This window comes from Apiospora hydei, assembly GCF_038363865.1.
Source record: "Apiospora hydei strain CBS 114990 chromosome Unknown utg000002l_segment0_segment0, whole genome shotgun sequence".
Taxonomy (NCBI): domain Eukaryota; kingdom Fungi; phylum Ascomycota; class Sordariomycetes; order Amphisphaeriales; family Apiosporaceae; genus Apiospora; species Apiospora hydei.
In genome coordinates this window covers 4,631,221-4,645,004 of record NW_027117361.1, presented here as the reverse complement: position 1 = coordinate 4,645,004, position 13,784 = coordinate 4,631,221, and the positions used below count along the sequence as shown (strand labels likewise).

Sequence of the window (13,784 nt, the reverse complement as noted above, 5' to 3'; positions counted from 1 at the left end):
AGCCCGCGCGCCTCAATCATGCACTTGCTCCGCTGGTTTTCTTTCCTCGAGAGAACCTCGTCTAATCTGATGTACGGTTCGCACGGCTATAATCTCAAAGCAGGGAAGCACATGGCCCGCATGGATGGCGCATGGAACTATTTGATCACACAATCCTAAATAAAGGGTTGGATCAACATGTATATCAGCCATGCGCGACTTTGCCCCTCGCACACTTTCTCAAGGAGTGGCATGCTTTGAAACCAATGACCCCAAGATCCCAAAGTGTTAACTCACTCAGACCGTTTCCTCTCTAGATATCCTTCAACCATACTGACCTCAATAGTCTTGGCCGTTTCTTCAATTTGATCTCGTGAAGCGTGCAAACCCCCACTGCTGGTTGTGTTCGCCTCGCCCATCACATTGACCCGCTGGAACATTGCAGCCAGCGATGACGACCGCCACGCACCTTTCCATGTCTTCGTCTTGGCCGATCTTCCTAAAGTGCCCACCAGAGTTGTGACGGCCATTGCGTTCAGGGCCGCGGGGAAAGAGCAGCCAAGGCCACTGGACGTGGATGCAGGTCTTGACCGCAAGCTGCGTGCCCACAGCATAGCCTGAAGCAGGCGTGTCGCCGTGCTGCCTCATCAACCCGGTCAGGGTGCTGGCTATACCCTCGAAGTACTGTTTTGCCGAGTTCAAATCAACTGTGCCATTGCGATAGAATCGCTTCAGCCAGGTATCTCCTTGGACGGACATGGTGTTGTCCGTCACGGAGCCGAGGAGCGATGCGTCAAACATGTGCGACAGGATTTGGTTGACGGCTAGCCCCGAAGTGGTCCCCAGTACCCAGACACAGTCTGCTTCGTACCACTTTGTTGTCACGTCCGTTGGATCCTGGCCGATTTGCAGTGTCTGATTGCTGGAAATCGCGACAGTCGCATCCTTGCCTGGCTTGTCTGCTTTTAAACATGGTCGCCGTTGTCCACCACTTACGATTTCCTCCGTTGCTAGGGACCATGTCATGTTTTGAGAAACAGTTACCTCGACGGAGGATACATTCGTTTTTCGCAGCGGAACCGAAGAGAGCATAGTCTCGGACAGAATTGAGCCTTGTACTTTCGCGTTGTATGTTTTGAGGCATGGGTAAAGCGAACAGCCCACCGCCCAGGGATGTTTTGGGCAATGAGTCGTGTTGCTTATTTTGCACGTCCCTGGGTCATCGAGCACTTTCATAAGGAACTGAAGATTGATGACCTCGTCGAAGTTCGAATTGTTTGCTGGGACTTTGGAAGCTTCCGCCATCTGAAATGGCAGATTGTTCCATTTGAGTATCTCCCCAATCTGCAGCACTGGCTCAGACCACCACGAAGGGATATAAAATGACGGAGAACTTCCATTTACTTGGATCCTATGCAAGAGGTCCTCGCAGTGTGAGCACATGGCCAGTGAAGAAAACGACCCGACGTTGCCATCAAAACCCGAGAATGTACAATTTCCAGTTGGGCAATCGTACGCGACAACACCCGCTTCGGCGGACGGTGGTTCGAGTGCCCCTGAATATACAGCATTCGCCATGGCAGGATCAGGCTCAGCGAAAATAAGCTGGGTTTGATAGCCACCGACAGTATAGTTGTTTGTTCTTGATGTATACGCAGGCGCAGTGGTGGGCAGGAGGCAGCTGTCATAGTGGATGAGTTGTTGGAAGAAGGGATCGGCGGCCACCATTAAGACAGTGACAAGAGCACCTAGATTAGCTATGTGACTGGTCCCAGATCAGTATCGCGTACTTCAAGCAGTATCCATTTACATGCCAATATTGCTTACTGTGGTCGTCTTCTCGCCAGCAACTTCAAAGCGCCCAATGGGCCCCTGCTAGCGCTATCGAAATCCTCGAAATGTGACAAAGGCCAGTGGTCTCCAACGTACCAAAGCCATTTCATCTGGCTGATCCCTAAACCAAGCCATTAGTATTACTCGATTATACGAGACGCAGAGAGAAATGGGGGAAAGCGGTATTCAACAGGCGATCCGTATCTACTTACCCCCGAGACCCCCATCATCGAGCTTGCTTTGATGACGGCAGAGAATACTGATATCGAGGAGTTGATCGATATGGCCAGTGACCAATCCGACACCGGTCGATCCTTGTAGATGACAAGAAGCACCGAAATGGTTACAAGACCCAGAGTAGACAAGAAGCAGCAGTGAATCTCCCATACCCAGAAGGCAGTCAAAGGAGGTCGGTTATGGCCGGGTTTCTTGCCAAGTTTGGGGCTATTGCTTGTGGTAGCCCAAGTTTCCGTGTCCTGGATAGCTACGGTGCCACCCGTGCTGGATAGAGTATGAGTCTGGTCCAGTTGCGTCGTGATAGGAGGCTTGGGTTCTTGGCTGGGTTCGTCTATGTCCGCCGATCCGATCCCAACGTGGAAGTCTTCTTGATCACCAGTCTCTGGGTTAGGAACTGGCGCGTCTCGAAGATGACTCTCGTGAATGTCCTCATGGTTCATTGATTGTGCGTCACTTGGGGAACTGTTCGTGGTTGCCCGAGTTACGGGCTCCCTTCCGTCCGAAATGTTCTCGGTAGCATCCATGATGATAGGAGAATGAAGACTAGGTGATATCAAGTATACCTGGTCAGATGATGACAAGGCATAACTCATATATCATATGTTCTCAGAATGGCCCCTTTAGATACGAAAGTCACCTATTGGCATAAAATTCATCTTTGAACCGGCAAACCCATGCCAGTCCTGTAGTGAGAAGATTGACATCTTGGATGCTGGATCAACACAGACTGCGTATGCCTCTTTCATCTAATCAACAAGAGCACTACATCTGGACTTAGGTCCCTAAGAATAGCATCGGGCTCATGGTCGATCCCGTGAGTCCAGTGAATATCGGATATTGCATCTGGGTATCGGGAATGCTGGATGATTCCCAAGACAAAACCTCTGGTCCCTATCCGAATGTTCAGGTACCCAGACTCGTATTGCCAGTATACGTGATCAACGAACCCGAAGTAGTGCCCAGAATCTAGAATGTTTGCCGACATGCATGATGGTAAATTGCATGATCGCATGCAATTCAAATCACATTGTACTCCCCAACACACAACCTGGTCATCGCGGCAAGGCCCGCCATTGGCGATTTTGAGTTCACCGAGATGATGTACGTGAGGGCGGCAGTTCTGACAGCTCATATATCAATATTCCGGATTGAGTTCGGTGAAGTCGCTGGCGAGGAGGCTGTGCCTGTGTCTTGGGTCTATCGGATGCTGATCCATTGCCTGGTATTCCAATTGGCAATCGATATATGCTTGATGCAGTGTGGTTTGTATTGATTTGAAGCAGTTGCCCTGAGAAGTACTGGAGTCAACGGATGTCACCCTGTGGCTTGAAACCTGCATCAGGCAGATTCAAGGCAGACATATGCCTGCCGGAACCCTTCACCGGCTCAGGCCAGGATAACGAGGCCTGAGCCAAATGCGAAATTCAGCCTGGTGAACAGGCATAAGCGATACGAGTTTCCATGGCATATATAAAGACTTCGTTTGTCTTTAGCAAGGAAGAGAATTTCTAAGGACATGACAGTCACACCGAGGGATACCGGAGATATCCATCCATCAAGTTCTTCGATCCGTTTTCTGTTCCTCGATAGTTTCTCAATATGCGCTGGATTACGTTTGTTGCCATGTTACCGTTGGGCCATCTCGCCTTGACCTGCAACACCCGCAACGATTGCTCAGGCGCGCAAGTCTGTGATCGTAAGTCCGCCATCTTAATGCACACTAAAACGTTTCCAACCACGATCTTTGATAGGGGTGTATCGCAAATACATGAATGGCCCCGAATACAACTGCGTGGAGCCTACTTCTCCTTGCTGCCAGGGAACCTGCCTTGCCTGTGGGCAGGATGTTGTTAGCTCGGCATGTGATTTTCTAGGTGATGCCGGAGACTTCAATACGTATTGCTCGACATAAGTTACAGTTCCACCGTAAAAGGGGTCTTAGTCTGGGGAACGTCTTGCGCAATGGTTGATTTGGATGGATGGAGGCTTCCAGGCTGTTTGTTGCTGGTCCGAGTCTTCTGCTGATGTATCTCGCGAGTGGGCGGCAACGATAGTGATGGGCGTTTTGGATGGAACAGGTCGGTAGGGGAGTATCGATGAGATGTTTCTGAGGCTCGTAGCAATAGCACTAGGGTATGGACCGGGCGCCTTTCCGGAAGTCAATTTGCTTTTCGCACTGAATGAATCTTCTTTTCTTGGTCTGCGGGGTAGCACTAGTCATCGACATCTGTACTGTGGATGTCAGTCGCCTGGCTATGAAGTTGCCTGCTGACTACAAGCCAGAAGAAGTTCGCATTGGTTATTACATAACATTAAGGTACAGGTAAGCGGTGCCAGGTCGACTGGAATGGATCAATCTGCACCAGGGATGCGAAAAGCATCGTTCCTACCTTAAAACCACGGCGTGACAGATGGACCGATGATACGGTGATACCTAGATGAGGTAGAGATGTGGGGTCGGTTAGGCCCCCAGGTTCCTCGGATTCGGGATTTGCTACAAGTGCAGCAGAACACATTCAACGTCCTTTGCTCGTGCCTAGGAGAGAGCAGGTGGCAGGTGGCAGGTGGCAGGCAACCAATCTTTCCCAACCTCTCTTGTCTGGAAGCTCAAAGCCGAGATTCTCAGCCGTGAACACCCCGCTTCGGCCCCGCCTTTGTCGATTACCGTGTCTACCTCCCGGCTCCAGCAAAAAGTAAGGAAGGACGTTGTAGACGCGGGTCACGCCCCACGGGGATTTGCAGGGGAGCGAGGTTGGCGCCAATACCCAATCAGCCATTGTCCCTAGTTCGAGTTGCGGTCATCATTTCTCATCTCCCAACCCAAACCAAACAGTCCTCTCCATTCGGTCGGTGTCGGTGGCCACTCACCATGGCCGCGCAAGGCCTTACTTCCTTACTTGAGCTACAGTAGCAGTAGTTCAGGGAGGAAAGATCCACCACCTACCTAGAGACGACCATCGCCCACCCATGGATTGGAAGGCTTGTGGCAGCCTGGCTTGAACGCAAACAGCACTTGCACTGCTCTCCTTCTCCTTCTTCCGCACTCGCACTTGCCTGCCTTCCCACGTTGTGGAGCATCGGCCACACGAGTGGGTAAAGCACTCCCCAGCATGGAGTCGGAGTCTTGTCCCCCCAGCTCTGTACCCCATCTTTCCGCGCACTTGGAATGATGACTTCGGTTCAAAGAGAGCATGCCCCTTCCCGAAATCTATGCCGTGAGAAGGACCCGTAACAGCGTGTCCATCTTGCTTGGTGCGTCTGGCGTCTCGGATCTACCCTTCGGCCTGGGAATCCTCCAGCAACTCGGATTGACCGGCGAGGCCACCACCCGTGTGCCTCAAGTATATAGGACATAACATATCTCCTTCTTCATCATATCTCGCTCTCTGCTTATTTACTCTTAATTCTCTCTTGCTCTATAATTCGGCCAAACCGGTTCGGTAATAAAAAAACGAGACAGACAGGAGACGTTCTGGATCGCTTGTCATGTTGCATTGAGATACCCAATATAGACGTAGTTCCCTTTCGGCCCCCCTTCTGATTCGCTTCCGTTATCAGGCTGTTTGGCAGCCTATTGCCCGCCGCCCTGCCTGCCCTTTTCATCGATAGACCTTGCTTCTGCACCACCGGCCACCTGTTCGCCACCCCTTCACACCGCATATCGTCGCCATGATCGAAACTCAACCCGCGAAACGGCCCTCGTCGCCGTACTATGATATTGGTAAGTCGCCCGCCACCCTCGTCCGCCCGTCCGGTAGGAACACGGACAGCAAGAGGCTAACCCCTCTGGCTAGTCATCGTAGGAGCCGGCCCGGTGGGCTTGATGTTGGCTACCTGCTTAGCAAGATGGGGATACTCCATCAAGCACATCGACAACAGAGCCGAGCCGACCCCCACGGGGCGCGCGGACGGTATCCAGCCGAGGTCGCTGGACCTGCTCCGCAACATGGGCCTGAAGTCGGCCATCATGGCGCATAAGCCTGCCCGGGTCTTCGAGGTTGCATTCTGGGATCCCCCAAGAACGGCAACGGCCTCGTCCGGACCGGCACCTGGGCCAGCTGCCCGAGCTTCATCGACGCGCGGTACCCCTTCACGACGCTGCTGCACCAGGGCTTGATCGAGCGCGTCTTCATCGCCGATCTTGCCAAGTCCGGCAACAAGGTGCAGCGGCCGTGGACCATCACCGGCTTCAAGACGGACGAGGAGGCCAACCCGGAGTACCCCGTCGAGGTCCAGCTCAAACACATCGACGGCACCTTTGAAGAGACCGTACATGCCAAGTACCTCTTTAGTGGTGAAGGTGCCCGGTCTTTTGTGCGAGATGAGCTCAAAATCGGCATCAAGCACAAGGACCCTATCTCCAACGTCTGGGGTGTAATGGACGGTGTGGTCAGGACCGATTTCCCCGATATCAAGGTTCGCAGAGAAAGACGCACGGCATAGTCATTGGCGTTTCGCTAACATGGTTATAGATGAAATGCACAATCCACTCGGAACACGGTTCGATCATGGTCATCCCCCGCGAAGACAACATGGTCCGGCTGTACATCCAGATTGCCTCCTCCACAGATCCCGATTTCCACCCTCGGAAGACGGCGACCGAGGCGGAGGTTCAGGCAACAGCCAAGAAGATCCTGCAGCCTTACTTCATCGAGTGGGAACGTGTAGAGTGGTACTCCGTCTATCCTATCGGGCAGGGTATTTCCGAGAGGTATACCCTTGATCAGAGAGTCTTCTTGGGTGGTGATGCTTGCCATACTCATAGTGTAAGTCAATCGCCTAGCCCCAAATGATGTTATATTTAGTTGCTAACCCCTTCTTCGTATAGCCCAAAGCCGGACAGGGTATGAACACGGCCTTCTTGGACGCGCTCAACCTCGCGTGGAAGATACATGCAGTAGAAGCCGGCTTCGCAGACCGCGAGCTGCTCAAGACGTACGAGCCCGAGCGGAAAGAGGTTGCCGAGAACTTGCTGGACTTCGACAACAGGTACGCCAAGCTCTTCTCGACACGGCCGTCGGCCGCCACGGTGCAAGCCGCGTCGGAGCAGAAACCCGCGCTCCAAACTGGGGGCGCCGATGACGACAACGACTTCATCCGGACGTTCAAGGAGTCGTGCGAGTTCACCAGCGGCTACGGCGTGGCCTACAGCGCCAACTCGCTCAATTGGTCACCCAAGCACACGGCGCAGTCCCCGCTCATCCACCCCAAGGGCACGAACCTGCGAACAGGCCGGCTTATGATCAACGCCGACGTGACGCGTGTCGTCGACGCCAACGTCGTGCACCTCGAGCAGGAGATCCCGCTCAACGGCGCGTTCCGCCTGTACGTCTTCGGCGGTCACCCCGTGCGGAACCGGCAAGCGCTGGCCGACTTCGCGTCGCACTTGGCCAAGCCCGACTCCTTTTTCGGGTCGCACCTGCGTGCCGATATCGATCAGGTCTCGCACCACGACTCCCTGAACCCGCACAGCCACTTTTTCTCGATCTGCACGGTCCTCGCGGCCCGCCGCTCCGAAATCGAGATTTCCCGCGACGTCCCGGGTGTGCTGGCGCGCTACCGCGACCTCGTCTACGCCGACGACCTCTGGAGTCGCCGTGTTCCTGACGCGCGTGCCGCCGCCCACGCCAAGCTCGGCCTGGATGAGGATAAGGGCGGCATCGTCGTTGTGCGGCCTGATGGCTATGTCGGTGTCGTTGTCAGTCTTGTCGAGGGCGCCGGGACCGTTGACGCTCTTAATGAGTACTTCGCGGCCTTTACCGCCAACAAGAAGTTGGGGTCTTCTGAAGCCAGGTCTCAGTTGTAATGACGACAGCGAGTTAATAAGAGATGCGATCTTTAGATGGATGGGTAACCAGCCCCATTTGGAAGGTTGAAGATGAGGAGTAGAGAAGAAGCGCACTTGCGTAGGTGGGAATCAGATGGGGGAGAATCAGTACCAGTGTCGGTTAGATATTGAGGTGATGTGTGTACCTCACTCAGGGGCCCACTCGCAAGAGGAGGTATGAGGTACCGTTTGGACGATCGTTGGTCGAGTTGCATAGCATCGCGCTTTTGATGTTTTTGGATTCTCGCGTTGGCGATGGTGGGTGTTGGATTACTCATGTCTAGTTATTTACTTCTATACCTGGCATAGCTCTGTATATATCTTTGGGGTTTTGCTGCGATGTATCGAATGAATCGAAGACTTTCTACAATCAATGTCACGGGTCGCGGTCTCGTACGTGTAGTGGGCTCTGGTGCCTTCGATATGTTTATCCTCCCTAATTTAATGTATCAATCTGAGTAGACGAGTCATCAACACCTACCTGCCTTTCTACGTTGTTATCTCTCTATCCATGCATGTCCTGGCAGTCTTGCATCGGCGTTGCGTATGCCACGAGATACAGGGTTCCTCAGTGAGCATCCATGTCTCTTCCTTTCGCATTCGCCGGGTATTCTAATAATCAAGCATCATGTCAGCTTAACTCAGCATCCAATTATTACTTCCATCCATCCCTCCAGGAATGTTCCGATCGTGATGCTTACATGATAGTAAGTATCACGGATTATTATTCGCCGACGCCCGCTGACAGGATGTCTCTGGTCAGACGGCCACGGATGATGCTTATCTTGAGCATGTGGCAACAACCGTGTATGAGTAAATACATATATGCGAGTGATCATTAGTTCTTATCTACTTACACTTTCGTGGATGGTGGGTGGGTGCCGCGGCCCTCCCTTTCAGGGGTCGGGGGCACAGCTGCGATTCGCAATGGGAGGCAACCGGCTGTTGGTCATTCATCATCGCTTCCTGCACCGCCGGGGCGTCGTCTTCAGCCACGCAATCAAGCGCACACCCTTTCGCCTCTTCCTCGCGATAGAATGGGCGCCACCACACTATATGTCTGCCTTGTCTGATATGTGTGGTCCGAGCCGGACCCCTCCTGCCCATCACGATGGGATAAGGGTGCCTGGGAAACGTAGCCCTCCTTCGCACACGAACTTGAGTCATGACAAGAAGGTGATTTTACACTGCCACTGAAGGTCACCCCCCTTCCCACGCGACCTGCCGCTGGCTGCGTAGACGCGTACCCAGTGGCGCGAATAGGTCATGTCAGATCTTATCTCATGTTACATACTTAGAGATGGTATGGATGTAGTGGATGCCAAGTCAGCCGCATTACGCATGAGCCACATCGTCGCTATCATACCACAAACATACCAAATGAGATCCTTCCGATAGACGTGGCTGATCCAAAGACGAGCGTACAGGTCACCGTTATCGCCGTCTGACCAGCTCAACCTTGCCTTACGGTGGGTATTGTCGACATTCACACTCTTGTCCTCTCTGAGTGAGCTGCTGTTGAACCCGTCAGGAGCTGCTACTCACTTGCTCACATACGCAAGTAGGCTCTTTTGGTTTCTATTCGCTGTGTGATAACTGATATCAGATATAGTGCGTCTCGATGTGGTGAATTTACTAAGCGTCCACCGACTTATCTCCTCAGGCGGATATCCTTCCGTGTACGGGAAACCATTGAGCTAAAACGTACGCCTGGATTTAGATGTCATAGATGCAGGTATAGCCGAGGAAACACAAATCGTGCCGCCTACTTCCGCTCCACTCGATGCTATGGTTACGGAACAGGTATGTACTCAATCCACACAATGTTTCCGAGAAACCAGAAACGATCTGGACATTTAGTCAAGTCAGTACAGGAGGCAGGATTCTCACTTAAAAAACTCTGTTCAACACCCCTTGGGAGGACCATAGAAACGACAGAAAAGGCCTATCAAGGTTTCGATGTAGCCGTAGGACTCCAAGAGTGTATATCCCCTGGATTTGGATTCGGCATGAGTGCGGTACCGTTCAGGCATCTTCGATGGCCCGCCAGCAGGCTGCCTATATAGGACGTCGAACAGTCCACTTTTGACATATCTACATCATATATCCAGCATTGAAACTGTATCCACAATGTCATCCCTGAAGCGATTCGTCGCGGCCCTCGTCACGGCAAGCCCAGTCGCGCCAGCTACTACAACACCACAAGTAACTGCCGCGCAGCCCTCCTCCGCCTCCTCGTCGCCAACGACGACGCTGCCCCCGTCGCTAGACGAGCGGAGCGCAGCAGTACCACAACCTACCAAACCCCGCGACGAGTAGCCGGACCTCGGCAACTGGCCGTGGCCGTGGCCGTGGCCGCCGCCCGCCCAAGATCTCGCACTCCACCACCATGGTCTGGGGCGCGAGGCCCGGCCCCCGCTGTTGTTGCCGCTGCCGACGAAGCGGGGAGGAGCGGCGGCGATGCCTACCACCCAAGACGTTCACGACGACTACTACTACCCGACGACGACGATGACGCTGGCCACCACGGTACGGGGAGGGGTGGTGGTGGGAGATCATGAACCATAACCCACCCGATGACCAAAATATCGTGGAAGCACCACGCCCGCCGTCCGTTATCGAAGAAGAGACGAAGCACGTGTACGGAGGAGCGAGTTCTTCTGGAGCCGACAGGGCCGGGAACCATGCTATATGTACTAGGGTATCCCCTTGACGGCGACAACGCTGACTTTGGTGTAATAGGTAGCCATTTACCACTGGCCTCGTGTAAGATTTCCAGACGAATATTACTCATACACGAACCACCTCTCTCTCTCCCCTCTACCCCAGTCCCTCCCTATCTCCCTCAACCCTTACATAAAGTACTCACTCAGCTGGGCCCCCCAATCCAATCGCCTCGCCAGGCAGCCCCCACGTAACACAAAACGAGAGGCAAGACCAGACAAGACCAGACCAGACCAGACTGCTACTACCCGCCGAATACCTACCTACACAATACACATTATGTAAAAATATACAACACGTATCACCAAGAGACAAACAGACAGGTGGACAGGCAGACAGGTACCACAAGACAGAACACGGAAAGCCGCATGGAAACAAAAGAAAATGGGAGACAAACACACACGGCTGTAACAACCACCAATTCCCGCGTGGTCAGTTATGCGAGTTCCCGGCGACGGGTCGGTTTGGGTTTCCCCTGCCACACCTCATCGCCTTGTACGCTTCGGGTATGCGAAAGACCTATCTAGGAAGGAAGGAAGGAGTAACGTCCAGCAAATGATATTGGAGGAAACTTGCTGCCTCAAGTACACTCCGCGCCAGTAGGTACACAAGGATCCATGTTAGTGGGGGAGGAAGTGAAAAGTACCAGCCATACCTTCCTCGTCATGGTAAGCAAGTATCACTCTCTACATGTCACAATATCACAATGGCAGCAAGTGAGAGAAGTGAGGTTTGAAGTAAGGTCCAGGCTGGAAAGCCAAGTGATCGAATTGCTAAGAGGGGGTAAAACTCAAGACAGAGCAAGGTCTACCTCTTTTCCTCTATCCCATCCCCGATATCCTACGCTCGCTAGTGTTGCTCCGACCAAAAAGAGTATAGGATATGAAAGCGTGAAGTAGAAGAGGAGCAATTGGTATTCCTACGCAATGCTCACCCTCCGTGCAAGTGTTTGCAATTGATACAGGGAAATAGTAAACCAGGAAAAAAACAAGACAATAACGACATGTGCTTCAGCAGTGGTGAACAAAAAGATATCATCCCGTTTATTTGCATCGTCCAAAAAGATCGATGTCGTAGAACCAACTCCCTCTCCATGATGTTGAGCGCAAAAAAGCACCCTCGCCAGTTGATTTCCCCGCGCGCCGCCCAGCAAAAACCCAATTGCTTGCTCTGTGGTTGGAGATTATCTTCTCTTTGACCCGGATATTTCCCAATTGTAGCAAAACCCGACCCCGAAACAAGAAACACCCCTTCCTGATGTGTGGACGCAAAAAACCCCGGCCTGCCTGCTGTGCAATAGCAATATGTGACAAAAACGCGTCCGAAACCCCCCATCAAAACACTTGCTCTATATGTGGTATTTTCTTCTCGTCGTCAAGAAACCCATAATGACTTTATCGTAGCCGCTGCCGTATGATCCCAAATAAGACTCCGTGGTATGAACACCGATGCGATTAAGTTTTGTAAGAAAAGCAGAACCCCCGAGTTGGAACGCCCATTCGTGAGAAAACCAAAAACCGCCCCATCTTGCGGAGGGGTCGAAACACCCAAAATTTTCCGTGGTATTTTTTCCCGGTTCGAAAACCGAACGCGAACAAAGAGGTATCGAATATCTTCAGAAAAAAACATGCCGTATGTCCATCGTAAACGCTCTGCAAACAAAGTTTGCGATGAACACAATGTAATATGTCGTTTAAGAATGTTTGTACAAGTCGTGAGTGGTGAAGGTGGTATAAAGTGGAGAGTCGGCAGTTGCGGACCCCCATGCGCCCTATTTAGTGAAGATATATGATTGTCGTCGATGCCTGATGTCCGTTCAGGTGCCCGCGCCGAGATGAAAGACGATGTCGGTTAAACACGAATGAGCAATTACAGAGGAAGAACTCCGAAGAGTTCTATTCATACCAGTTGGAGACAGTACGGAAAAGCGGCCCTGGGGACTGCTTTACCACCGTCGACCAAGAGGCTGCTGCATCCGGCCGGGCGAAACCGAGGGCGGCGGGCTGGACATGGTCAGGCCATTGGCGGGGTTGATGATGGGGATGGCGTTGCGAGCCCGGGGTGGCGGCGGGCTGGTGAAGCTTCAGAGTGGCCTGCTGGCTCTGGTAGGTAGGCGGGATGAAGGCCGGCGAGGAGGAGTTGAGAGAGAAGGCCGAGGCGACCTGCTGAGGGTGTTGTGTCGGGGAGGAATTAGGAGAGTTGCTAGACAGAGATGAACGGTCCGACGATGCGCTGCTTATCGAAACCATCTGGATGCGGGACTCCTCATTAGCCAATGCTCTTTGACAACTGCATGTTTGTGTTGAGTCGGTAACCCTCAATGGGATCATGACTAGGGTGACATGGCGCCGGTGCAGGTGGCTCCGGGTGTATGCGGCAGACTTACATCGCTGTCAGTCAGTAGCTTGGGGCAGAACTCCATGTCGTCCTCGAGGTCGAAGGAGCGGCTGACTTCGAATTGGTTGCGGAAGGACGAGACCACGGCGGACTCGGTGAGCTCCTTCATGCTTCGTACACCTCGGAACTGCCTGTGGGAGTTTTGGGAGACGGAGAGGCGCGGCGCCCGTCGGTTGCGGCCGTGGTGGTTGTGGGAGGGAGCGGGCGCCGGGGCCGTCGGCTGGTGGTGAGTGTATTGGTAGTATTGAGACATGGCGGCTATGGTATACTCTGATCAAATAGCAAAAGACTAATGATAATGAATTGTTTGCAGCGCCGGCGGGATGGGATGTTGGATGTTGGTTGCGGGTGGTTGAGTTGTTCTTGAAAGATGGATGTATGTATGTATGTAGTAAGATCGTAAGATGGTTTGAGTTGCAGTGTGACAGTTGACAGAAGAAAGACAGTTTGGGGTGGCGGTGAGATTCCCTTTCCCAGTCGTCGGGGGTGGTGCGTGCGCTTTGCTGAGCTGTGGGTGGTCGGCTAAAGGGGGTCGGGGCACACACAGCTGGTGCGTGTGGATTCGCCGGTGCGGTATTAAAATTGAGCTCGGGGCTTTGAAACAATAACAACAACAATGAAGTCACTGCGTGTCGCAAAGAATGGGCAGCAGGCCAGAGTGAGCGAGTAGAGAAGAGAGAGGCAAGAGGAGAGAATAAAGCCGGGAAGACTGGATCAATCTCCTTTTTCTGTTTCTTTCAAAGTGGTAATATAAGATTTGTGTGTGTATGTACGCGAATTGATGGAT

General features: G+C 52.8%; 4 protein-coding genes across 4 annotated transcripts; 2 read left to right on the top strand and 2 right to left on the bottom strand.

Moving 5' to 3' along the window:
- Positions 1 to 339: 339 nt before the first annotated feature.
- PG997_001441 (uncharacterized protein) lies at positions 340 to 2,573 on the bottom strand (the record flags this gene model as incomplete). The annotated part of the gene is made up of 3 exons (XM_066805756.1): positions 340 to 1,744; positions 1,790 to 1,851; positions 2,025 to 2,573. The coding sequence occupies 3 exons, from the start codon at positions 2,571 to 2,573 to the stop codon at positions 340 to 342; spliced, it is 2,016 nt and encodes a 671-aa protein (XP_066675529.1).
- A 3,145-nt stretch (positions 2,574 to 5,718) lies between these two features.
- Positions 5,719 to 7,855, top strand: PG997_001440 (uncharacterized protein; the record flags this gene model as incomplete). The annotated part of the gene is made up of 5 exons (XM_066805755.1): positions 5,719 to 5,770; positions 5,844 to 6,046; positions 6,070 to 6,465; positions 6,522 to 6,815; positions 6,878 to 7,855. The coding sequence occupies 5 exons, from the start codon at positions 5,719 to 5,721 to the stop codon at positions 7,853 to 7,855; spliced, it is 1,923 nt and encodes a 640-aa protein (XP_066675528.1).
- Positions 7,856 to 8,803: 948 nt separating this feature from the next.
- PG997_001439 (uncharacterized protein) lies at positions 8,804 to 10,437 on the top strand (the record flags this gene model as incomplete). Its single annotated transcript, XM_066805754.1, has 5 exons — positions 8,804 to 9,052; positions 9,275 to 9,437; positions 9,489 to 9,555; positions 9,612 to 9,679; positions 10,022 to 10,437. 5 exons carry the CDS (start codon positions 8,804 to 8,806, stop codon positions 10,435 to 10,437), a joined length of 963 nt encoding a protein of 320 aa, XP_066675527.1.
- Positions 10,438 to 12,495: 2,058 nt separating this feature from the next.
- On the bottom strand, positions 12,496 to 13,250 carry PG997_001438 (uncharacterized protein; the record flags this gene model as incomplete). The annotated part of the gene is made up of 2 exons (XM_066805753.1): positions 12,496 to 12,849; positions 12,987 to 13,250. The coding sequence occupies 2 exons, from the start codon at positions 13,248 to 13,250 to the stop codon at positions 12,496 to 12,498; spliced, it is 618 nt and encodes a 205-aa protein (XP_066675526.1).
- Between the last annotated feature and the right edge of the window lie 534 nt (positions 13,251 to 13,784).